The sequence below is a fragment of the Bombina bombina genome, chromosome 2 (genome assembly GCF_027579735.1).
Source record: "Bombina bombina isolate aBomBom1 chromosome 2, aBomBom1.pri, whole genome shotgun sequence".
NCBI lineage: Eukaryota > Metazoa > Chordata > Amphibia > Anura > Bombinatoridae > Bombina > Bombina bombina.
In genome coordinates, this window is record NC_069500.1 from 969,647,034 (window position 1) to 969,675,001 (window position 27,968).

Below are 27,968 nucleotides of genomic sequence, written 5' to 3' on the forward strand. Positions count from 1 at the left end.
CAACAAAGCGACAGAAGTCTTCATCCAAGCGACAAGAAGTCCTCAACAAAGCCGGAAGAAGTCTTCATCCTAGCGGCAAGAAGTCCTCAACAAAGCCAGAAGAAGTCTTCATCCAAGCAGCAAGAAGTGGTCCTCCAGACGGCAGAAGTCTTCATCCAGACGGCATCTTCTATCTTCATCCATCCGGCGCGGAGCGGCTCCATCTTCAAGACATCCGGCACGGAGCATCCTCTTCTGATGATGGCGACTGAAGAATGAAGGTTCCTTTAAGTGACCTTTCTATCAGCCAATCGGAATTCAAGGGACGCCATTTTGGATGACATCACTTAAAGCAGCGTTAAGGCACTGCATTACTCTTTGATATATAGATTTTTTATATTCCGTATAGCATTGTATTCAATGGCCCTAATGTAGTGTGTCCGTATTATTACTATATAGAAACGTATTAGCCATTGACACAAGGTAAATATTTGATACAATGTAACAACCACACTTGTATGACAATGCACATTCTCATTGGTGTTTTTTTTTAATTGACAGCTTCCTGTTTTACTGCCACAGGTGCATTTAATGGTGCTAATGAAGCATGTTTGTATCTGTCTTTCACATTTGCCTGATGAAACGACCATTGAGCGGTCGAGAAACGCATTGCAGCAAAGAGATATTACATTTTTACATTTTTATTATACTTGGGAAGTTGTTTTTATATGCTGATTTGATTTCACCTTTTATTTCTCTAAATTGGTGCAAAAGATTTCCAGTTCCGACCGGTAAAAACAATTTGGGAGTTCTGGCTTTTCCATTAGCCCTCAGCTAAGGAACAGCTGACAGTGTACTAGCCGCTGAAAAAAGTGCTAGCTTGCGTTCAAGCACCGGTCACAGTACGGTGCAACGGCATCTGGTGAGCATATTTCCACCTGTTTGTTCACAAATTCAACAATCTGTAATACACTATGAGGCGCCCTCTTCTTCTCTCTCCAGTTCTGTAGATTATCCCACACACCGGATTCTCAAGCGGAGTGGCCTCTCCCTCATCCTTCAAAAGATTACAGATCAGAGCGCCACTTGCGGACTACGACAGACAGTACCCTATTGTCGGCCTATTGGACATTCAAGTCTTTTTTCGTTCCCTGACTTCAACACAACATTGACTTAAGTATTTTTTTTTTTAATTAATATTCTCTTTTTCATAATTTTTTTATTTTGTTTTTTGTGTAGGTTCATTTTTTACGGTGCACCCCCATTAAGATACCCCCTTGAATTTCCTTATTATCAATGTCATTAGAATATCTGTTTAAATTATGCTTCATGACACCTCAGGTGTATAAACTTATCTACTTTTATTATTTCCTAGCTTAAAGACGTAAGCTTTTGTTTACTTCAGCCTCCACCTAAAATTCTCAGCAGTCACATGTTTATAAAAGGTGGATTATCAGTTTTGCATCAACAATCATGATAGGAGAATCATTATTTGCAATAGTAACTACATTGAATCAGTACTAAAACACCTTAAGGGAAGAAATAAGGGCAGGCTTCCCCAGTCTCTCTTAACTGCACATGTGCAGACAGAGTTCATGCTATGGGGCATATTTATCAAGCTCCTTAAATAGAAGTTATGAAGCAGCAGTCTCAAGACCGCTGCTCCACAACCTGTCCACCTGCTCTGAGGTGGCAGACATAAATCAACCTGATCGAATACAATCGGTTTGATTGACACCCCTTGCTAGTGGCCGATTAGTCGCGAATCTGCAGGGGGCGGCATTGCACCAGCACAAGAACTGCTGGTGCAATGATAAATACAGACAGCGTACACTGTCGGCATTTATGGATGTGCAGCGGACATGATCCGCTATATCGGATCATGTCCGCTCACACCATAATAAATAGGCCCCAATATCTGAATATTAGTTTGTGATTGGTCAGCAAGGATTATTTTGTTCTAGAGGACAGGGAAATCAGTGAAATCAATAAACATAAAACAATATACTCATTTGACAAAATAAAGCTGCTGTTTTCATTGCAAAATTATTCTCAGATACGAAGGTTCAAAATCATGTAGTTAAAAAATTGTGTTTAGTGGTCCTTTAAGAACCTTATAGTACAACTTTAATAGACCGATACACTGCAGATGTATGGTAGGGTATATATTCATACTCAATAAAAATGAGAGGCTTACCCAGCTACATCGCTTGCATTCTGAAGGAGCAAGGCCCATCTTGGCATCCTGGGGGAATTCATTTTTCATTTTGTAAGTACATAAAAAACATAGGGCACCTCAAATCTTAATATTATCTATTTGTGGTATATAACACCAATGCTTAAAATCAAAACTTACAAGGGTAAAGCACAACCAGGAGCTTTGAATGGGGTGCTAGCCTCACATTTGGCAGCTACTCTCCTCAGTGAGTCAAGAAACTTACAATCTAATCATGCTCTGATATGCAGAGAAGGAACAACAGGCTACAACTAGCTACAACTGTAATTTAATAAAATGCCAAATGGCAACTTAATGTAATGTTTGGATTTGGATGTTCTTAAAAAAATGTAGTATGACAAATAGTTGTTGCAGGTTTCTTTACAAACAATTCCCATTTCTGGGCTAGTTTTGTAAGATACATGGAAAAAGAGGTGTGAAGTCTGATTGATCCAGAGGAAGAGCTAAGATATCCACATCGGGGGGGGGGGGGGGTATTGATAGCCTGGGGTTGAGTCATGTGATCCGGTGCAGCAAGGCCTGGTCAGGTAACCTGGTACAAATTCTTTGCAGGGTTAGCCATTCTCTGGTCGGGTTTGGGTGATCCCAGGGTTCAACCTTTAAAACCAGAACATAAATAGGGAATAGACAGTAAAACACAAATCCCAAATTTAAAGTTGTTGTCCCCTTCCACCTATGCTTACTATTGTGCATACTGATGTGTCCTTTTAGCACTTACTATCATTCATACAGTGCTTCATGTTTTGACACATTTCCATGAGTAATACAATACTAGATACAGATTTTAAATTGCCAGTGAAAGCATCAATTATTGTGTGAGCAAAAGCAGTTTATAGGTGATACCTTTAACGGATAACTAAGAGGGACAACAGATAAATTATTTCAGTACACTCAGTTTTATTTGTCAAACAATTCTTTAGTTACTTATGCTTTAATCTAATCAATTTGCTAACACAGTACTACCTTTTTCTTAAACACACAATCATAGATGATTAAGTGCTGTTTATCCATCTGTATCAGTTTTTAATTTGGTAGAATAAAGTTTTTTTATTTTAAGGAGACCTTGGAGTGTCGCTGCCCTTTGTGCGTTTTGAATGCGCATTGCGGCTTGGTTCTACCACCGCTGCCATTTTGAGGTGTTTATTTTGTCATTCTCCTAATTGATTTGTAGCAAAGTTTTTTACTTGTTTGTCTACCATCCCTTTTCTTACCTGCTAATAAATAACTTTTCACATCCAGGCCCCGATTATTGAAAGTGCTGTGAGGCGACAAAATATTCCAAGGGATCCGCCGCTAAGACGAGTGAGCCTGTCGAAATATTCCAAGCTCCCGAGTTGCGTTTACTATACATGCCATTGGTCGGCAATGCTGGCTATAGATACCACCCAGCATCACCGCCCATATTGGCGATGTATTGTAAAGGATCCCTTTAAATATAACTGCCATGACTAACTGCTAATCCTAATACTCCTAAACCGAAGTACCCCATGATCGCAAACTAACCCTACATAAATATCTAAAATAAAATAAATAAAATATCTTAACAGCCACATACCCACCTCAAGTATATATTCTATTATCCCCTAAACTACCACATACCCACCGCAAGTATCTATCCTATTAACCCCTAAACTGTCACATACCCAGCACAAGTATCTATCCTATTAACCCCTTAACCACCACATACCCACTGCAAGTGTCTATCCTATTAACCTCTAAACCACCACATACACACCACAAGTATCTATCCTATTAACCACTTAACCGCCAACTAATCATTGTAAGTATCTATCCTATTAACCCCCAAACCACCACATAGCCACTGTAAATACAGTAAACTATTAACCCCTATATTGGCACCTACCCACCACCATAACTCCCAACGCAAACTAATCCTAATCTACCTAACACCTAACCCCCCCTTTGAACTCAACCTCCTAAATTACCCAAAACAAGAAACCCTAACACTAAAAAAAATTAAAATAGCCCTTAAAAGGGCCTTTTGTAGAGCATTGCCCCCCGTCTACAATACAAGTAATACCCCAACCCCCAAAATAATAAAGTCTGCCTAAAAAACTATGCTAAAAAATTAAATTTAAAATAAAAACAAAATTTATGCTTACCTGATAAATTTCTTTATGTCCCGATATGGAGAGTCCACAACGTCATTCAATTACTAGTAGAGAATATCAAAGAGCACCACAGCAAAGCTGTTAAAGGGACAGTATACACTCATTTTCATATAACTGCATGTAATAGACAGTACTATAAAGAATAAGATGCACAGATACTGATATAAAAATCCAGTATAAAACTGTTTAAAAACTTACTTAGAAGCTCTCAGTTTAGCTCTGTTGAAAAGGTAGCAGGAAAGCCCACTGCAAGTGGGAAACAAGACACTCCCCCCTCCCCCTTCTTTTGCATATGAAAAGAGCCTTTACACAAGCAGGAGCAAGCTGGAGAAGGCAGTTGACGGTATTCTCATAAAACTTTGGGGCTTGGTTAGGAGTCTGAAAATCAGAGCAATGTTATTTAAAAATAAGCAAAACTATACATTTTCAAAAAATAAAAACTTTATGGGCTATATAAATAGATGATCTACAAAACATTTATGCAAAGAAAAAATGAGTGTATAATGTCCCTTTACGTGTCATTTCCCTACCCATAATCCCCAGTCATTTGACCAAAGGGAAATGGAAAAGGAATTACACAGAGGTGATGAGGTGCCTGAGGTTTAGTCAAAAATAACTGTCATAATAAAGGGTGGGGTTATGGATTCTCCATATCCGGAAATAAAGAAATTTATCAGGTAAGCATACATTTTGTTTTCTTTCCTAAGATATGTAGAGTCCCCATCGTCATTCAATTACTAGTGGGAACCAATATCCAAGCTAGATGACACAGAATGAACAGGGAGGGAGAACAAGACAGGCAGACCTAAACAAAAGGCACCACCGCTTGAAGAGCCTTTCTCCCAAAAGAGGCCTCAGCCGAGGCAAAAGTATCAAATTTGTAAAATTTGAAAAAAGTATGCAAAGAGGACCAAGTTGCAGCCTTGCAAATCTGTTCCACCAAAGCTTCATTTTTGAAAGCCCAAGAAGAGGAGACACCCCTAATGGAATGAGCTGTAATTCTCTCAGGAGGCTGCTGTCCAGCAGTCTCATAAGCAAAATGAATCATATTTCTCAACCAGAGGAAAAGAGTAGTAAAAGTAGCATTCTGACCCTTACGCTTTCCTGAGAAACAAACAAACAGGGCAGAAGACTGGCAAAAAATCTTAGTTGCTTGTAGGTAAAATTTTAGAGCATGCACAACATTCAAGTTGTGCAACAGACGTTCTTTATGAGAAAAAGGATTGGGATAGAGAGAAGGAACAACAATTTCCTGATTAATATTTCTATCCGAAACCACTTTAGGAAGAAACTCCAATTTAGTACGAAGAACCGCCTTATCCACATGAAAGATAAGGAAAGGTGAATCACACTGCAAAGCCGAGAGTTCCAAAACTCTCAGAGCAGAAGAGATAGCAATAAGAAACAAAACCTTCCAAGATAGCAACTTAATATCTATGGAATGTATTGGCTCAAATGGAGCCTGCTGTAAAACTTTAAGAACAAGATTAAGGCTCCAAGGAGAAGCAATAGGTTTAAACACAGGCCTGATTCTCACCAGGGCCTGACAAACAGATTGAACATCTGGCACATCTGTCAGACACTTGTGTAACAAAATAATGCAGAAATCTGACCTCTCAGAGAACTGTCTGACAACCCTCCTTCCTGGAGAAAAGACAAAATTCTAGGAATCCTGACCATACTCTAAGAGTAGCCCTTAGATTCACACCAATAAAGGTATTTACGCAATACTTTATGGTAAATTTTTCGAGTAACAGGCTTGTGAGCCTGGATCATGGTCTCAATGACCGACTCAGAAAATCCACACTTAGACAGAACTAAGCGTTCCATCTCCAAGCAGTCAGCTTCAGAGAAATGAGATTTAGATGGAGGAATGGACCCTGAGTTAGAAGGTCCTTCCTCTGAGGCAACCTCCAAGGCGGCCGAGATGACCTCTTCACTAGGTCTGCATACTAGATCATGCGAGGCCATGCAATTAGAATTACTGATGCTCTCTCTTGTTAAATATGAGCAATAACTTGTGGAAGGAGCAAAAAAGGAGGAAACAGGTATGCTACACCGAAAGTCCAAGGAACTGCCAGAGCATCTATCAGAGCGGCCTGAGGATCTATTGACCTTGAACCATACCTTGGAAGCTTGGCATTCTGCCGAGAAGCCATCATATCCAACTCTTGCACCCCCCATTTGAGGGTTAACCTGGAGAACACCTCCGGCTGGAGAGCCCACACCCTGGGATGAAATGTCTGTCTGCTCAGGAAATCTGCTTCCCAGTTGTCTACTCCAGGAATGTGGATGGCAGATAGACAACAATTGTGAGCTTCCGCCCACTGAATAATCCATGCCACTTCCTTCATGGCTAAGGAACTTTGACTTCCTCCCTGGTGGTTGATGTAAACCACTGAGGTGATGTTGTCCAACTGAATCCTGATAAACCGAACTAAAAACAATTGAGGCCAAGCCATCAGAGCATTGTAAATCGCTCTCAACTGTAAGATGTTTATGGGGAGAGCAGACTCCTCCCGAGTTCATAGTCCCTGCGCCTTTAACAAGTCCCAGACTGCTCCCCAGCCTAGCAGGCTGGTGTCCATGGTCACAATCACCCAGGAAGGTCTCCGTAAGCATGTGCCCTGAGACAGATCGTCCTGAGAAAGCCACCACTGGAGAGAGTCTCTTGTTGACTGATCTAGATCTTTCCTCTGAGACAGATCCAAATGGTCTCCGCTCCATTTTCTGAGCATGCATAATTGCAGAGCTCTCAAATGGAATTGAGCAAAGGGAATTATGTCCATAAAAGCGACCAATTACCTCCATACATCGAGCCACTGATGGCCGAACAGTAGACTGAAAAGAGAGGCTAGGGAATCTATTATGGTCCCTAAGAAAACCACCCTTGTAGCTGAAACAAGGGAACTCTTTTCCAGATTCACTTTACAACCGTGGGAACGTAGAAAAACAACAAGATCTCTGTATGAGAGTTTGTTAGTTGAAAAGATGGTGCCTGAACCAATATGTCATCCAGGTTTCGCACCACTGCAATTCCCCAAGACCTGATCACTGCCAAGATCACCCCCAGAACCTTTGATTGTGGGAGCTATGGCAAGGCAAAAACGGAAGAGCCATAAACTGAAAAGCATTTGTCTAGGAAGGCGAATCTCAGGAATTTGTGATGATCCCTGTGAATGGAAAAATGAAGATATGCGCCCTTCAAGTCTATGGTCGTCATGAACTGACCCTCTTGGACCAAAGGAAGAATGGAATGAATGGTTTCATTTTGAAGGATGGTACCTTGAGAAACTTGTTGAGGCACTTTAGGTCTAAAATGGGTCAAAACGTTCCCTCTTTTTTGGGAACCACAAACAGATTTGAATAGAATCCATGACCCTGTTCCCTTACTGGAACTGGAAGAATCACTCCCAGGGAGGAAAGGTTCTGAACGCAGTTCAAGAATGCCTCTCTTTTTATCTGGTCTGCAGATAATCTTGAGAGGTGGAATCTGCCCCTGGGAGGGAAAATGTAGAATTCTATTTTGTAACCCTGAGATACTATGTCCACAGTCCAAAGATCTGGTCTCCACAGTCCAAAGATCAAAGTCACCATGCTTAACAAAACAGGGAAAGTCTGCCCCCCACTTGATCCAATCCCGGACCGGTGGCCGACCCTTCATGCTGACTTAGACTCAGCTGAAGGTTTCTTTGATTGCTTCCTCTTATTCCAAGACTGATTAGGCTTCCAAGAAGACTTGGACTGCTCCTGCTTGGAAGAGGGAAAGGAAGACTTTTGACCTTTGAAGTTACGAAAGGAACGAAAATTACTTTGACGTCCTTTGAGTCTGTTCTTCTTGTCTTGTGCTAGAAAAGACCCTTTTCCACCCGTAATATCAAAAATTATTTCTGCCAGACCAGGTCTGAACAAGGTCTTACCCTTGTAAGGAAGTGCCAGAAGCTTAGACTTAGAGGTATTATCAGTTGACCAAGATTTTAGCCTCAATGCCCTGCGGGCTAGTACAGTGAAGCCAGACATCTTGGCTCCCAGTCTAATAACTTGCATGTTAGCATCAGAAATAAAGGAATCGACTAGTTTGAGAGCCTTAATCCTATCTTGTATCTCCTCCATCGGAGTCTCTACTAAAATTAATTCAGACAAGGCATTGCACCAATAAGATGCCGCACTTGCTACTGTGGCAATACAAACTGCAGGTTGCCATTGAAGACCTTGATGAACATACATCTTCTTCAAATAAGCTTTTTGTCCATGGGATCATTAAAAGAGCAGCTATCCTCTATAGAGATCTTAGTTCTCTTAGCCAGAGTAGAAATAACCCCTTCTACTTTAGGCACTGTGCGCCAAGAATCTTTAATGGAGTCAGCAACAGGAAACCTCTTTTTAAATACAGGAGATGGGGAGAAAGGAATCCCTGGCTTCTCCCATTCCTGTGAAATAATATCCTTCACACGGTTTGGGACAGGAAAAACTTTCACAGAGGAAGGAACATCATAGTATTTATTAAGTTTACTAGAATTCTTAGGGTTGACAACGACAGAAGTATCAGAGTCGTCCAAATTAGCCAATGCCTCCTTTAACAGTACACAAAGGTGTTCAAGCTTAAATCTAAAGTTTACTTCTTCCACATCAGATGAAGGAATAATACTGTACGAATCTGAGATTTCACCCTCAGAGGCTACCGACGTATCCTCCTCATCAGACTTATGAGGGAGGGAAACCTGTGTAGCAGTAGGTGGAGCAGAAACCTTACTATCTGAATGTCTAATTTTCCTCTTGCGTTTTCCCAGCATAGGAAAAGCAGATAATGCTGCAGATACCGCAGAAGATACCTGTGCAGCAAAATCTGCAGGCAAATAAACTCCTCCAGGAGGCTGAGAGGAACTGCAGGGTGTTTTATATGACGCTATAGAGGCTTGGGACGTTTGAGGAGAAAGCTGTGGCATTGCCTGAACAGCATCATCTTGAGAGACATTGGGCTCAGAGAGCAACAATTTATCTTTAAATTGAAGTGTTCTAACTATGCATGCAGCACAGAATTGCAAAGGCAAAACAATTTGTGCCTCAAGGCATAACAACCATTTGTCAAAAGACACTTGGTCCATGTCCATAATACTAAATAAAAAATTCCCCAAATTGTAGAATTTTTTAAATGCACTGTCACTTTAAGAATTTTTAATACCACAGCCACTTAACATTATGCAAAAATACTTTAAAATAATAAACCAATCAGGCCCCCCTACACCCAGGGCCGCCACTATAAATTTTCGGGCCCCTAACTTAACCATTGATCAGCCCCCCCTTTGACATGTGTAATTTTTGACTGTGACTAAAACATATATGCACTTTATTCTTAAGTTTAGTCAAACTTGGAAATGTTGTAAAGGTAGTAACACACAAACACAGAAAAACACAGACACACTCATACACTGAAACACACACTCACACATAAGGATTCACATATAGACACTCTAGCAGACACGCAAAAAAAACACACAAACCACGGACACCCAAACAGACACTCAGCACTTGTTTACATTGACCTGACAAGTAATGAGGTAGACTACAGTTTTGTCAAAAAGGAGGTTTACAAAACAAATTATGGAGTTCTGATTATCTTTTTGTCAAGGAAGATGCCAACTATATGATGACAGCAGCATGCAGTGGCTGAAAGGAAGGGCCCTGAACTGTCTAAACAATCATTTAAATGTTAAATGGAGGATTGGTGACTTCCGGAAAGGTTTCATTAGTCTCAAAGTCTGTAGAAAGATGTGAATAATCAGTAGTAAGGTCAAAATGTCCAAAAAAGGAACAGACAATGGACACACACACACACACAAACTCAAACCCAAACTTGCACATACACCCAAGGAAACACCTACAGAGACTGCCTCAGAAAACACACAAAGACATACACACACAGAGAGACAACCACATAAAACACACAAAGACATACATACACACACTCTCACTGAGACATCCACAGAAAATGCACAGACATACACACACCTTCGCAGAGACACCCACAGAAAACACACAGACATACGCACACACCCTCACAGAGACATCCACAGAAAACACAGACATACATACATACACACACACACCCTCACAGATACATCAACAGAAAACACACAAAGACAGGAGGTAAACATTGCATCCCCTAAATCAACAGTGTGTGACATGCATGATAAAAAAAATTGCAGAAATTAAGAGATTACTTTTTAAAGATTCATATTTGTAAATGTGCAAACAAAAATAATTCTGTGAATTAAAAATTGTACATTAATGATCGGGGTAGATGGCTAGATTAAGAAAAGTACTTTAGAAAGGTTGACATATGTTTGTTTTTTTCCCCCCATTTTCCCCAACCAAGAGCACCACTTCAAATATGGTGTACAAATGTTCCCATCTGTCAGCTGTACTTATGGATTTTGAAAATGCTGTAATCTATATGGTCTTGGTGGAACCATAAGCTGTGGTACTCAGTCTCATACAATTAAATCTGGTTAAATGCAGGATTTAGGCTTGTTTGTATGTATTTCGAAATTAAGTCAGCTGTAATGTAAACTGAACAGTGTTAGGTTAAAATGTCTAATTTCAAACACTGAGCAATCTTAGTCTGAGAGTATAACATTTTATGCAGATGAACAAATCTTAGATAAAATGCCTCCTTGCATCTGGAAAGTCTGTGCATAAAGGGGCAGTAAACTGGAATGTAATTAAAATATATTAATTAAAAAAGCTCATATCTGCCAAAAGGGCACCTACCATTTGTATATTGAGGAGGAAACATTTCTGAATGGCTTTAAATATAGAATTTCTACAGCATTGTCAAATAATCATAAATATACTGCTGTATATTGCTAAAAAAAAAGTGTTTTTATGGACCCCTGGCCCCACCATACAACTACTGCCACACTGAAGTTACAATCCGAAATTACACAAAGAAATAAAAAACATTTACTAAGTAAGTCCTACCTCCTCTGCAAATGAAGGTGATCTGCCGTCTGACTCAGGCACACACTGTACAAACTGAAGTGCCAAGTCTGTCTCACACTGTGCATAGTGGTTTAGTGCACACTCAGAAATCCTCTCAAATGCTAATGGTTTACTTCTTGTAATAAAATTTCCCACGCTCAATAGCACTCCCTCTAGTGTAGTTCCCTCTAGTGGCTGCCAAAATCTTTTTTAATTTTTTTTTTTTTTAAATAATAGTTGTTCTTGCCTCATGGGGACCCCTGGCCCATTGGGCCCCTGACAGGAGTCACCCCTGTCACCCCCTGATGGTGGCCCTGCCTACACCTCAGACAGGCTTATATACAATTTAGCTGCCAGAAGTTTCTTAAACGATCATATAGTAGATTGACACTGAAGAGACTAAAATTCAATGACGCCACTCCGCTCCGTGAATATCCGACAGCAGAGAAAAGTCACATGACCAGCAAAGAGAGGAAACTACGCAGCAAGTAAAAGGCACGCGTTTGCCTCTGCCTACAACACCGGAGCTTAATTTACACAAATGCTCAAGCAGTCTGTCAGTTAGCCTGTTCTAGCTAAGCAAGCAAAGAAAACCAACTGCCAAATTTTAGTTTATACAAAAATCCCTGTATAAAACATAAGCCACACACATACTAATAAAGTATTTCAACAAAATTAGCCCAAAGAGGAAAAACGTCCCAATAAATTGAAGATTAACCCCTAGGGGCCGAATTATCAAGATCTGAATGGAGCTTGATGCCCCATGTTTCTGGCGAACCTTCAGGCTCGCCGGAAACAGAAAATATGAAGCAGCGGTCTAAAGACCGCTGCTCCATAACTTGTCCGCCTGCTCTGAGGCAACGGACAGAAATCAACCTGATCAAATACGATTGGGTTGATTGACACCCCCTGCTAGCGGACGATTGGCCGCAAATCTGCAGGGGGCGGTTCTGGTGAACTGCATGTGCAATGATAAATGCCGACAGCAATGTGCAGCTACACTACATTGTATCATGTCTCAACATACATAATATGCCTGCCCACTGCCAAATAAAATTCTGTATAAAGGTTTTTAAAAATGCCCCATCTACTGCATATAACATATTCTTCTGAAGTGCAACTCTCCAAGACCTAGAAGACTAAAGCACTTACCTGCAGTCTAGCTGTCTGGCAGGACAACAGCTCACAAGGCATGAAAGGACACTTACTCCTTACAGAGACCTGTAGAAAAAGAAAGAATATAGTAACCAACTCTGGCTTTCTGTACCATGGGCAGCAAAGTGTTAGGAAACAAAGAAAGGACTACCTCACAACTTCCTAAATGCTTAAAAGCCACCACTACTCTACTGAAGAGATTGATGTGGACTCAGCTAAACCCAAATCCTTGCATGCAGGGAAAATTACCTGAAAAAGGAATTAATTTCTTCAGACTAACAGCTTTGCTGTGGTGCTCTTTGCCTCCTCCTGCTGGCCAGGATTGATATTCCCCACTAGTAATTGAATGACGTCGTAGACTCTCCGTATCTTAGGAAAGAAAAGCCTATTCTTCAAAATAAAAAAAAAACACCCCAAAAAAGCCCTACTCACCGAGTGAATATCTAGCTCCTCTTGATCCGAGATTGGGCCATCTTCATCCTGTGTCCAGGTGCCAGGGGCCCATCTTAGCGCCGGCAGAGGCACACTTCAACTGCCTCTTCTGCTACCATCCCGCCATGTTTGGCTTTTTTGGGGTGGGTTTTTTTATTTTGAAGACTAGGCTTTATTATTTAAAATTTTATTTTTTAGGATATGTTTTTATTATTTTTTTTTAGGTAGACTTTATTATTATTATTTATTATATCTTTTAATTTTTTTTTGTAAAAGCACTGTATTATCTTTAGGGCAGTGCCCTACTAAAGGCCCTTTTAAGGGCCATTGTAATTTATTTAACTTCGTTTTTTCCCTATTTTTCTTGTAACTTACGGCTAGATTACGAGTTTTGCGTTATGAGTGAAAAAGCAGCGTTATGGTTCTTTTTCACTACCGCTGGTATTACGAGTCTTGCAGGTATATCTGTACCGCACACTTTTTTGGCCGTAATGCAACGTAACTACCACAGCTTTCAAAAAGTCCTAGTGGGACTTCCATAGCGCCGGTATTACGAGTTTGCCTGTCCGGCCAAAAAGTGAGCGGTACAACCCCTAACTACAAGATCCGTACCGTCAACTGAAAGTCAGTAGTTATGGGTTTTACGCTACAAAGCTGTACCATAAAACTCATAACTAAAGTGTTAAGAAGTACACTTACACCCATAAACTACCTATTAACCCCTAAACCGAGGCCCTCCCGCATCACAAACACTAAAATAAAATTATTAACCCCTAATCTGCCGCTCTTGACATCGCCGCGACTATAATAAACATATTAACCCCTAAACTGCCGTACTCCCGCATCGCTGACACTAGTTAAATATTATTAACCCCTAATCTGCTGTCCTTAACATCGCCGCAAATTACATTACTGTTATTAACTCCTAATCTGCTGCCCCCAAAATTGCCGCCACTATACTAAAGTTATTAACCCCTAAACCTAATCCTAAATCTAACCCTAACGTAACCCTAACCCTAACACACACTAACTTTAACATAATTTAACTTATTCCAAATAAAAATTAAAATTACTACCTAAATTATTCCTATTTAAAACTAAATAAATACTTACCTGTAAAATAAAACCTAAGCTAGCTATAATATAACTAATAGTTATATTGTATCTAGCTTATGTTTTATTTTTATTTCACAGGTAAGTTTGTATTTATTTTAACTAGGTAGACTAGTTACTAAATAGTTATTAACTATTTACTAGCTACCTTGTTAAAATAAATAAAAATTTACCTGTAAAATAAAACCTAACCTGTCTTACACTAACACCTAATATTACACTACAATTAAATCAATTACATTTATTAAAAACAATTAACTAAATTACAAAACAAAATAAACACTAAATTACACAAAATAAAAAAGAAATGATCAATTATTTAAACTAATTACAACTAATCTAATAGCCCTATCAAAATAAAAAAGCCCCCCAAAAATAAAAAAAACCCTAGCCTAAACTAAACTGCCAATTGCCTTTAAAAGGGACTTTTGCGGGACATTGCCCCAAAGAAATCAGCTCTTTTACCTGTAAAAAAAAATACAAACAGCCCCCCAACAGTAAAACCCACCACCCACACAACCAAACCCCCCAAATAAAATCCTATCTAAAAAACCTAAGCTCCCAATTGCCCTGAAAAGGGCATTTGGATGGGCATTGCCCTTAAAAGGGCGTTTAGCTCTTTTTCAGCCCAAACCCTAAGCTAAAAATAAAACCCACCCAATGAACCCTTAAAAAAAACTAACACTAACCCACGAAGATCCACTTACAGTTTATGAAGACCGGACATCCATCCTCAACGAAGCCGGGAGAAGTCTTCATCCAAGCTGCAAGAAGTGGTCCTCCAGCCAATCGGAATTAAAGTTGAGCTTCAATCCTATTGTCTGATCCAATCAGCCAATAGGATTGATCTTGCATTCTATTGGCTGATTGGAACAGCCAATAGAATGCGAGCTCAATCCTATTGGCTGATTGGATCAGCCAATAGGATTGAAGCTCAATCGTATTGGCTGATTGCATCAGCCAAAAGGATTTTTTCAACTTTAATTCCGATTGGCTGATAGAATTCTATCAGCCAATCGGAATTCAAGGGACGCCATCTTGGATGACGTTCCTTAAAGGAACCTTCATTCTTCAGTAGCCGTCAACAGAAGAGGATGCTCTGCGCCGGATGTCTTGAAAATGAAGCCGCTCCGCGTCGGAAGGATGAAGATAGAATATGCCGTCTGGATGAAAACTTCTGCCACCTGGAGGACCACTTCTTGCCGCTTGGATGAAGACTTCTCCCAGCTTCGTTGATGACAGATGTCCGGTCTTCAAAAACTGTAAGTGGATCTTCGGGGGTTAGTGTTAGGTTTTTTTAAGGGTTTATTGGGTGGGTTTTATTTTTAACATAGGGTTTGTGTTGAAAATGAGCTAAATACCCTTTTAAGGGCAATGCCCATCCAAATGCCCTTTTCAGGGCAATGGAGAGCTTAGGTTTTTTTTTAGATAGGATTTTATTTGGGGGGTTTGGTTATGTGGGTGGTGGGTTTTACTGTTGGGGGGTTGTTTGTATTTTTTTTTACAGGTAAAAGAGCTGATTTTTTGGGGGCAATGCCCCATAAAAGGCCCTTTTAATGGCTATTGGCAGTTTGGTTTAGGCTAGGTTTTTTTTATTTTGGGGGGCTTTTTTATTTTGATAGGGCTATTCGATTAGGTGTAATTAGTTTAAATATTTGATCATTTCTTGGTTTATTTTGTGTAATTTAGTATTTTTTTTATTTTTATTTAGTTAATTGTATTTAATTAATGTAATTGATTTAATTGTAGTGTAAGGTTAGGTGTTAGTGTAAGACAGGTTAGGTTTTATTTTACAGGTAAGTTTGTATTTATTTTAACTAGGTAGTTAGTAAATAGTTAATAACTATTTACTAACTAGTCTACCTAGTTAAAATAAATACAAAAATTTAGCTGTGAAATAAAAATAAAACCTAAGATAGATACAATGTAATTATTAGTTATATTGTAGCTAGATTAGGTTTTATTTTAAAGGTAAGTATTTAGTTTTAAATAGGAATTATTTTGGTATTAATTGTAATTTTTATTTAAATTATGTTAAAGTTAGTGGGTGTTAGGGTTAGACTTAGAGGCCTATTTATCAAATGTCTGTCGGACCTGATTCGACAGTGCGGATCAGATCCAACAGACATCGCTGAATGCAGAGAGCAATACACTCTCCATATTCAGCATTGTACCAGCAGCTCTTGTGAGCTGCTGGTGCAACGCCACCCCCTGCAGACTCGCAGCCAATTGGCCACCAGCAGGGGGTGTCAATCAACCCGATCGTACTCGATCGGGTTGAATTGTGGCGATCTCTGTCCGCCTCATCAGAGCAGGCGGACAGGTTTATGGAGGGTTATGGAGGGTTATATTTTAAACCGCTGCTCCATAACTTGTGCTTCTGGCGAGTCTGAAGGCTCGCCAGAAACAAGGGCCCTCAAGCTCCATATGGAGCTTGATAAATGGGCCTCTTAGGGTTAGGTTTAGGGGTTAATAACTTTAGTATAGTGGCGGCAACGTTGGGGGTGGAAGATTAGGGGTTAATAAGTGTAATGTAGGAAGCGACGACATTGGGGCGGCAGATTAGGGGTAAATAAGTGTAGGTAGGTGGTGGCGGTGTCGGGGGTGGCAGATTAGGGGATAATAACTGTAATGTAGGTGGTGACGGTGTCGGGGGCGGCAGATTAGGGATTAATAAGTATAATGTAGGTGGTGGCGATGTAAGGGGAGGCAGATTAGGGGTGTTTAGACTCTGGGTTTATGTTAGGGTGTAAACATAACTTTTCTTTCCCCATAGGAATCAATGGGGTTGCATTACGGAGCTTTATGCTCCTTTATTGCAGGTGTTAGGCTTTTTTTAGTCGGCTCTCCCCATTGATGTCTATGGGGAAATCCTGCACGAGCACGTAAAACCAGCTCAAAGCAGCGCTGGTATTTGGGTGCGGTATGGAGCTCAATGGAGCTGAACGCTGCCATATTGCCTGCTAACGCCGGGTTTTTGCAAACCTGTAATAGCAGCGCTTTAGGGAGGTGAGCGGTGGAAATAGCTTGCAAGTTATCAGCGAGCCGCTCATAACGCAAAACTCGTAATCTAGCCTTTAGTTTTTTTAAATATTCATGTAACTAAGGGGGTATAGTTTAGAGGGGGGAACATTTATGTTGTTATATTTACCCCATAGGATCACTGCAATAACCTATTTCAGTGATCACATGACAAGGAACCACTATCACTGGTCCTTGTGTTTTTAGATACGCCCCTGCCAAAAAACAGTCCAAAAGTAATATATATATATATATATATATATATATACATACTGTATACATATATTATTTTATAGTATTTATTGTACTTCTTTCTGTAGTGTGATCAACACTTTTTCTGTAGTGACGGGACCCCCTCCATCCAATATTTTTATTTCTTTTCTGTAGTGTAGTGATCCCAATCACACTCCTCACCTCCCCCTGTATGCGATTGCTATATTTCGGTAGCGAGGGTCTCCCTCCTCTTATATTTATTTACATAGTGTAGGCCCCATACCTCCCTCTCCCTTCAACACAGATGTTTCATAATGTAGGGTCCCGCCCCCATCCCTCCCTCCTAAACTAGCTTTTCTGTGCTCTGTTACATATTAAGGCAGATGCTGGAAGCCCACTAACATCAAGTCATGGTTGTAACTAGACAACTGAGACTTCATGGGCTTCCTGAGCTATGTACCACATGACGTAGATTTACATCACGTTGACTCAAGAGTGCCAAATTATCTTTGTCTGGCGGACATGATACGCTGTAGCATATCATATCTGCCAGACATCGCTGAATGCTGTCGGCATTTAACATTGCACAAGCATTTCTAGTGAAATGCTAGTGCAATGCCCCCTGCAGATTTGCGCCAATTGGCCACTAGCAGGGGGTGTCAATCATCCCGATCATATGAGATTGGGGCGGATTGATGTCCGCAGCCTCAGAGGCAGCAGACCAGTTAAGAAGAAGTGGTCCTAAGACCGCTGCTTCATAACTGCTGTTTCCAGCGAGCCTGAAGGCTTGCGTGGAAACAGGGGTATCACGGGCCGTTCAGCCCCAAGGGGTTAATGTTCCTCCCTGCAACATGTATGACTCATAACTGTCCAGAAAAACATGGCTGCAGTGGCAACCCTAGTCAGTTATCTTTTTGTACCTATTGTGTTCCATTTACAGTACTTTTCAGAGCACTTTGGACTATGTTTAGTACCAGACATTTAAAATTGGGCTGTAAAATAACTCCCGTTACAAGATTTTAAAATAAACTTAATTTTATATTTTTGCACATTTTTGAATCATAAAAGTTTTTAAAAGTATTTTTTTTACCTCTTTGATATTGAACATCTTGTATGAACATTCTAAATGCATCCATTTTTAAGACTGCCGATAAAAATGTGGCATTAAAACATAGAGGGCTATAAAATGTATGCATTTAGAAACACAAACCATCATTCCATATCTGTTTTGGCATCACAAATAGTAAATATATATGTTAAGATGACATCTATCAAAGGTGCTAAAGACATTAATAAATACTGTTGAAGCATTGGAACAATAGTTTATTAAATTATTGGTAAATTTTGATACATGTATGATGATTCTACCTTCTGAAGATGAAATGACCATGCTGTTTAGTATCCATGTAATAATGTATACAAATTGCTTAAATCAATGGGTACCATCTAGAAACAATTCTAGCTTAATTATTAGCTAAAAGACCTTTAGTCAACTTAACCTGTGTGTGGAGTTTGGAATCTGACCTTTACTACATCTAGATAAACAGTATTCTTTTGTCTAAAGCTCCTTTTACATTGTGCTTTAGCCTGTACCGGCAACTGGTTCCTAGGCTTTGAGAATAATTTACAAATACTGCCTTATGAATTGAAGGAAAATAAATATGATATCTTTAACTTTATTCATTTTTCTGTGTGTATTTTCCACGTTCTCTGCCTCAATTAAAGGTAAGTATATAATGTACAGTCTTTTTTAGTGTGTGGTCAGTTAGCAGTGATAGAGTTGTTTGTATCGTTAGTACAGAAGTTGGAACTATCAAATAACATTTTCTCTTGAAGCATATAATATAACCTATTCTATATTTACATGTGCTATACATAACAGTAAGTAGCTTGATACTGTATAGGATTCCAAAACATGCTGACCGTGGAATTCCACAGTCCCTTTTCTTGTTGTTGTTTATATAGCTTAAATAATACATTTCCTTGCTATGTTTTGCATGTGAGGAACTGATCTTATAACATTACAAAGTACTGAAGATATAAACCCACATACTTAACAAAAAACATGATGCTGTTGTTTTCATGAACAACATAATATTTAAATACTTATTGTTAAAATATTTTTGAATCATTTAGAAAGCTTGCTGTTGCTACATATAATATTTGTATATATATATTCCTAGTATATTGCTGTTTTTGTAGCTTGTTATAGAATCTGTAAGGTTTCCTTCTATAGTGATTGCTTGGAAATGACATCATTGCATTGTGACCTCCATTGGCCTTTTGTATCTTTGGAGACAGAAACTGTAAAACGTTATTGTGCTTTCACAGGGAAATATACTGACACGTAGACATAAATGTAGAATAAATTATTACTATACAGGTATTTTTTAATATTTGTTTCACCACAACAACTACATTCACTGCTAACCAAGTTTTGCTTAAAGGGACAGTCAACGCAGATTTTTTTATTATTTAAAAAGAAAGATAATCCCTTTATTACCCATTCCCCAGTTTTGCACAGAAAACATGATTATATTAATACACTTTATATCTCTGTGATTATCTTGTATCTAAGCATCTTCTGACAGCCCCCTGATCACATAACTGTATTTATTATTGACTTGCATTTAAGCCAATAAGTGCTGTGTTGTTAGAACCTACGGATATGAGCTCAATGTTATCTATATTGCTCACATGAACTAGCCCGCCCCTGTTGTGAAAAGATAATTAAAAGCATGTGATCAAAAGGCTGTCTTTAATGACTTAGAAACAGACAGAAATTTAGAGACTTAAAGGTTATACAGTATATTGATATAACCATGTTGGTTGTAGTAAAGGCACTATCTATCTTTTTTAACAATAACAATTTTTATGTTGACTGTCTAAATGTTGTGTAGTCCTCATGTATCTCTACTCAAAGCTGCTATCTTCACAAGAAATGCCAGTTGTGCCAAGTACCCATTATTTACAAAAAAAATATCCTAAACTAAGGGGATTGGCTTCAAAGTTTTGCTTGTTATGTCACTCAGGCTTCTCAATTTATAAATATTTCATAGTGTAAGCTAATTTGCATATTTGGTGATGTCACAGAAAGTGCAATTACAGAAAGATATCTACTCCCTGTTTTTTTTTGTATATGAGTCTTATAGATTATATTTGCATAAAATAGTCTTATACCGATGACTCAATATTTCTGACAATTAAATAATTCACTTATATCTGTGTTTTAAAATGACATTCTTTCTGGTAATATTTAAAAGAAATCTAATGTGAACATTCTATTGAGCAGTCATTGGATATTAAAATGGTCAATAGTTTGTACTTTTGATAACCTTATGTTGCATGTTCAAATTAAATAGAGTAATAATATTAATGGGCATGACGAAAAGATTAGGTAAAAACTGTGGAACCAAACAGGTATTCATGTTTGTGCACAGCTGATACTGAAGTATCTTCGCTCACTGACTGATAAGCACAAGTTCCCTAGCTGTATTGATTGTCAAGGACAACCCTCAAAATGTCTTACAATAAAATTCCTGAGTTATTCAACCTGTAACTGTATTTTATAATATTTTTAAAATGTTCCTGTTTTAAGCTTAACAATAGTGAGTGAAATGTTATTTTAAAGGTGTGAATAGAGCCTATTGTATAGAAATGGTTGACCTATTTTAAGTAACCTTCTCCAAAAGGGTTGCAACTAGATTAATAAAAAAAGGCACCTTGAAATAAGTCAAATGATTTTTCTACACAATTCCCAATTAAAAGTCTATGGCCTCTAGTTATGAAGCTCCATATTTACCTGCATTCGCCGGCCCAATACGCTTGCCTAAGCTCGCCTAACATCGCCGCCACGGACCTGAATACGTTCGCCAAAGTTATCAAGAAAGCTGTCAAGAAGCCGCGCACCAAGTACGGTGCGATGAGCAGCGGACTGTTGTTCACTGACAGTCATCGATCTCGCTGCTCATTGAATATTATTTAAATTAATCTAAATAAATATTCCTATAATTAACTACATTATTCCTATTTAAAACTAAATACTTACCTGTAAAATAAACCCTAAGATAGCTACAATATAATTAATAATTACATTGTAGCTATTTTAGGGTTTATTTTTATTTTACAGGCAACTTTGTATTTATTTTAACTAGGTACAATAGCTATTAAATAGTTATTAACTATTTAATAGCTACCTAGCTAAAATAACTACAAAATTACCTGTAAAATAAATCCTAACCTAAGTTACAATTACACCTAACACTACACTATCATTAAATAAATTAAATTAATTAACTACAATTACCTTACATTAAATAAAATTAACTAAAAAGTTAATTGACCTCGCATTCTATTGGCTGATCCAATCAGCCAATCGGATTGAACTTCAATCCGATTGGCTGATTACATCAGCCAATTGGATTTTTCCTACTTTAATTCCGATTGGCTGATAGAATCCTATCAGCCAATCGGAATTCGAGGGACGCCATCTTGGATAACGTCATTTAAAGGAACCTTCATTCAGTGTTAGGACATCGGAAGAAGAGGATGGCTCCGCGTCGACTGGATTCAAGATGGCTCCGCTCCGGTTGATTGAAGATAGAAGATGCCGCTTGGATGAAGACATCTACCGCTTGGAGGACCTCTTCTGCCCGGATTCGATGAAGACTTCTGGACAGATCGGATGACCGCTTGTCCCGGCTGGGTGAAGACGGCTCAAGGTAGGGTGATCTTCAAGGGGGTAGTGTTAGGTTTTTTTAAGGGGAGATTAGGTGGGTTTTAGAGTAGGGGTGTGTGGGTGGTAGGTTGTAATGTTGGGGGGGGTATTGTATTTATTTTTTTTACAGGTAAAAGAGCTGATTACTTTGGGGCAATGCCAAGCAAAAAGCCCTTTTAAGGGCTGGTAAAAGAGCTGATTACTTTGGGGCAATGCCCCGCAAAAGGCCCTTTTAAGGGCTATTTGTAATTTAGTTTAGGGTAGGGAATTGTATTATTTTGGGGGGCTTTTTTATTTTATTAGGGGGCTTAGATTAGGTGTAATTAGATTAAACTTCTTGTAATATTTTTTTATTTTCTGTAATTTCGTTTTTTTTTTTTTTTGTACTTTAGTTATTTTTAGTTAATTTTTATTTAATGTTAGGTAATTGTAGTTAATTAATTTAATTTATTTAATGATAGTGTAGTGTTAGGTGTAATTGTAACTTAGGTTAGGATTTATTTTACAGGTAATTTTGTAGTTATTTTAGCTAGGTAGCTATTAAATAGTTAATAACTATTTAATAGCTATTGTACCTAGTTAAAATAAATACAAAGTTACCTGTAAAATAAAAATAAACCCTAAGCTAGCTACAATGTAACTATTAGTTATATTGTAGCTATCTTGGGGTATTTTTTACAGGTAAGTATTTAGTTTTAAATAGGAATAATGTAGTTAATTATAGGAATATTTATTTAGATTAATTTAAATAATATTTAAGTTAGGGTGGTGTTAGGGTTAGACTTAGGTTTAGGGGTTAATTCATTTAATATAGTGGCGGCAGTGTAGGGGGGTAGATTAGGGGTTAATCAATGTAATGTAGGTGGCGGCGGTGTAGGGGGGACAGGATAGGGGTTAATAAATGTAATGTAGGTGGCGGAGGGCTCCGGGTGCGGTGGTTTAGGGGTTAAACAATTAATTTATTTGCGTCGGGGTCTGGGAGCAGCGGTTTAGGGGCTCATATATTTATTATAGTTGCTGCGGGGTCCGGGAGCGGAGGTTTAGGGGTTCATATATTTATTATAGTTGCGGCGGGGTCCGGGAGCGGCGGTTTAGGGGTTCATATATTTATTATAGTGGCGGCAGGGTCCCGGAGTGCCGGTTTAGGCGTTAATAAGTATAATGTATGCGGCGGTGGTGTAGGAGGGACAGATTAGGGGTGTTTAGACATGGGGTACATGTTAGGGTGTTAGGTGCAGACACTTCCCATAGGAATTAATGGGATATCAGGCAGCAGCGAACATGAGCTCTCGCTGCTATCAGACTCCCATTGATTCCTATGGGATCCGCCGCCTCCAGGGCAGCAGATTGAAAACCAGGTACGCTGGCCCGGAATAGTGGCGAGCCTACCTGGTTGTTCTTTGATAACTAGCAAAAGTAGTCAGATTGTGCCGAACTTGCGTTCAGAACTTCCGTAGTGAAGTAACCATCGATCTGTGTCGGACTGAGTCCGGCGGATCGTATGTTACGTCACTAGATTCTACTTTTGCCGGGCTGTAGGGCTTGATAACTACAGCGAATCAGCCTTGCCACAAATACGCTGCGGAATTCCAGCATATTTGCGGTTGACGGCTTCATAACTAGAAGCCTATGGGTTTTGTTTGTAGATAAATAATTACTAAAGAATTGTGATCAACTTCATTGTGTTTTTGAATACAGAATAGTGTTTTGATTGATTGGAATACAGACTAGCTCCCATGCAATGTATAGGGGAAGTCTTTGTGACACAGGTGCATTTGAACAGTGTGAAATAAATTGGGTATAGTGGGGAGTTTTGAATTATTTGAGAATATTATTTAACAAAAAAAAATCATGCAATCCAGTTAGCTAGAGAATTCTGACTGATTGAGAATTGCCCCCAGATGGTTCCAGCATGCAAAGGGTGTCAAAGGCAGGTATGCTGATGTCTATGGAAGTAGTCAGTAATGTGAAGGTAGTATGGCAGTGTGTGTGTGTGGGCAGAGATAGGCGGCCGGGGGCATTACTGGGCGGTCAGGATCACGACTGATCATGATCCAATCAGCCAATCAGATTGAGCTTGCATTCTATTGGCTGTTAGGATCAGCCAATAGAATGCGAGCTCTATCTGATTGGCTGATTGGCAGATTTTTCCTACCTTAATTCCGATTGGCTGATAGAATCCTATCAGCCAATCGGAATTCGAGGGATGCCATCTTGGATGATGTCATTTAAAGGAACCTTCATTTGGCGAGTAGGCGTCGTGGAAGAAGGATGGATCCGCGTCGGCTGGAAGAAGATGGCTCCGCTCCGGATGGATGAAGATAGAAGATGCCGCTTGGATGAAGATGTCTACCGGTCCGGATGTCCTCTTCTGCCCGGATAGGATGAAGACTTCTGCCGCTCCGGATGTCCTCTTTTGGTCTATTGGTGCCCGGCTGGGTGAACACGACTCAAGGTAGGGAGATCTTCAGGGGGTAGTGTTAGGTTTTTTTAAGGGGGGTTTGGGTTAGAGTAGGGGTATGTGGGTGGTGGGTTATAATGTTGGGGGGTGGTATTGTGTTTTTTTTACAGGCAAAAGAGCTGATTTCTTTGGGGCATGCCCCGCAAAAAGCCCTTTTAAGGGCTGGTAATAGAGCCAACTTTTTTAATTTAGATTAGGGTAGGGAAATTTTTTATTTTGGGGGGCTTTTTTATTTTATTAGGGGGCTTAGAGTAGGTGTAATTAGCTTAAAATTCTTGTAATCTTTTTTTATTTTTTGTAATTTAGTGGGGTTTTTTTTTGTAATTTAGTTTAGTTTATTTAATTGTAGGTAATTGTAGGTACTTGTAGTTAATTGATTTAATTTATTTATTGATAGTGTAGTGTTAGGTTTAATTGTAACTTAGGTTATGATTTATTTTACAGGTAATTTTGTAATTATTTTAACTAGGTAGCTATTAAATAGTAAATAACTATTTAATAGCTATTGTACCTAGTTAAAATAAATACAAAGTTGCCTATAAAATAAATATAAATCCTAAAATAGCTACAATATAATTATTCGTTATATTGTAGCTATATTAGGGTTTTTTTTACAGGTATTATTTAGATTTAAATAGGAATACTTTAGTTAATAATATTTAATTTATTTTGTTAGATTAAGGGGCAGATTAGGGGTTAATACTTGAAGTTAGGTGGCGGCGATGTTAGGGAGGGCAGATTAGGGGTTAATACTATTTATTATAGGGTTTTTGAGGCGGGAGTGCGGCGGTTTAGGGGTTAATAACTTTATTAGAGTAGCGGAGAGGTCCGGTCGGCAGATTAGGGGTTAATAAGTGTAGGTAAGGTAGCGGCGACGTTGGGGGGGCAGATTAGGGGTTAATAAATATAATATAGGGGTCGGCGATGTTAGGGGCTTCATATTAGGGGTACATAGGTATAATGTAGGTTGCGGCGGTGTATGGAGCGGCAGATTAGGGTTTAATAATATAATGCAGGTGTCAGTGATAGCGGGGGCGGCAGATTAGGGGTTAATAAGTGTAAGGTTAGGGGTGCTTAGACTCGGGGTTCATGTTAGGGTGTTAGGTGCAGACTTAGAAAGTGTTTCCCCATAGGAAACAATGGGGCTGCGTTAGGAGCTGAACGCTGCTTCTTTGGAGGTGTTAGGTTTTTTTTCAGCACAAACTGCCCCATTCTTTCCTATGGGGATATTGTGCATGAGCACATTTTAGCTGCTTACCGCTACCGTAAGCAACGCTGGTATTGAGGGTTGAAGTGGCTGTACATTCGGCTCAACGCACCCTTTTTGGAGCCTAACGCAGCCCCTCAGACAACTCTAAATACCAGCGTTGTCTTAAGGGTGCGTTGGGAAAAAAAGCGGCGTTAGCTACACGGGTCTTTACCTACAAAACTCTAAATCTAAGCGATTATTATTCTATGGCAGTCATTCTCATTCCTCATCCCCGAGTCACACAGGATATAAGGATAACTTAAACAGGCATCTTTCTGTATTCAGGCTCAGATAACCTGCCATGTTATTTTGCCTTGAGGATAGGCCAGGAACTAGTGTGTGATGAGCATCTATGGTGGTTCATTTTCAAGCACTAAAAACTGTATGTAGAAAATTTAAGCATAACAGCTACACTTTTTTTTTTTAACATATTAATGATTTATACCCACAGTCATTAATTTGAATTTACTACCATGTATTTAAATGAGACACTGATATAACATAGAGGACGATGAACATGATTCTGAATTCTTCTAACTTCTGTTTAATTTGATCATTTTTAACAAAATGGTTTTCTGTCGCCAAATAAAGCTCTTTTTTTTGCTTTTGGAGCCTTGCGTTTCCCCACCAATAGGCAGATGGATAATACAACATGCATTTTTTAATTTTATTAATTTAAATTTACAAAGTTTTTTCTTCCTCACAAAAAACACATTTTAACAGATCTTATTGCTGTACTTTCATAAGTAAGTTAATTCAATGTTTTTCTTACCTGTAGTTAAAGGGACACTAAACCGAAACATTTTTCTTGCATGATTCAGATAGAGAATACAACTTTAAACAGCATTCCAATTTACTTCTATTATCTAATTTGCATCATTCTTTAGATATCCATTGTTGAAGAAATAGCAATACAAATGGGTCAGCCAATCACACAAGGCATCTATGTGCAGCCACCAATCAGCAGCTACTGAGCCTATCTAGATATGCTTTTCAGCAAAGGATATCAAGAGAATGAAGCAAATTATATAATAGAAGTAAATTAGAAACTTGTTTAAAATTGCATGCTCTTCCTAACTCACAAAAGAAAAAAATTGGGTTTCATGTCCCTTTAAATAGATTTAAAAATAATTAACGTTATCCTAGCTATGTCATACATTGGCAGATTGCCAGCCTAAATGTGATACTGTAACACTGCATTAATATTAAAGATGATGATAGTCAGTAGGAACAAAAATCCAAAGGTTGGCATTGTGAACATTGCCTCTCTTTAGCAAATGCAGCCCTGTCTGATCCAATTAAGGAGCACCAGATCTCTATAACTCACTATCAATTGCTATTTTATATGACTATTTTATTGCTTTCCTTTATTGGTTTATCAAGCTTAATTTGAAGGTTAGGAATCCTGCTTATATTGTAGTATCTAGATAAGTATGACCAATCAGCTAGAAAAATGTAACATCAGGCAGGTTCAGTCTAAACATTAAAAGACCTGCTGTTACTGGCTCATCCTGTAGCTAGACATATTCAGTAAGATTAAACAAAAAACGATACTGGGATAGTTACGAGTGGATCGATATTAATCGCTCCAGCTCGTGTGTTAATTGTGCTTGAAGCCGAAGTTAGAATATTGTGACCATGTTAACGTATTCCCCCAAATACTTCAATAGAGCGTGGAAAGTGGGAGGAAAAAACTAACATACTACTCGCGTGCAAACCCGATCGCATTTTCTCATGTGTGTCCAATATGAAAATCGTATTATTTCACATTCCAATGTTCTTCACTTAGCAGAATATGTTCTATTTATTCATAAATACATATTTCTATATATAGCTCATGTTTTTTTTTGTTTTATATATATATATATAAATACAGATTTATATAGGAATATCTATTTAAAAATACATAGAACATATTCTGTTATGTGCAGAACATTGGAATGTGAGAAATTTACAGTAAATACACAGTATACCACATTATTAAAAATGAATATTACATAAATATGCTTTAACATGTTTTCATCTAATGTATGTATTTCTATGTTAAAGCCCTTTGCGGTCGTTATATCTTTGAGATCTTATAACTTTTTTGTGCAATATATTTTTTTATAATTTTATCTGATAGTTTTGTTATGAGTGTAACTGTACTTTTCAATGTATTTTTGATGTGTTTTGTGACACTTTTCTGTTTTGCGTAACAGTTAACCAGAGCCCTGAGGCTGCGGTAATTATTCTAGCGTAAATTGTGACTACACTCACACATTTATTTTCAACGTGTA

At 38.7% G+C, this 27,968-nt stretch overlaps 1 protein-coding gene across 1 annotated transcript in view; it reads left to right on the forward strand.

Annotated features, from left to right (window-relative positions):
* The first annotated feature begins 18,837 nt into the window (after window positions 1–18,837).
* The window catches only part of MTTP (microsomal triglyceride transfer protein), a 173,616-nt gene continuing 164,485 nt past the window's right edge, over window positions 18,838–27,968 (forward strand). The window contains exon 1 of the mRNA XM_053703476.1: window positions 18,838–18,987. Coding sequence (XP_053559451.1) covers window positions 18,924–18,987 — 64 coding nt within the window. The 5' untranslated portion in view covers window positions 18,838–18,923. The remainder of the gene's footprint in view (window positions 18,988–27,968) is intronic.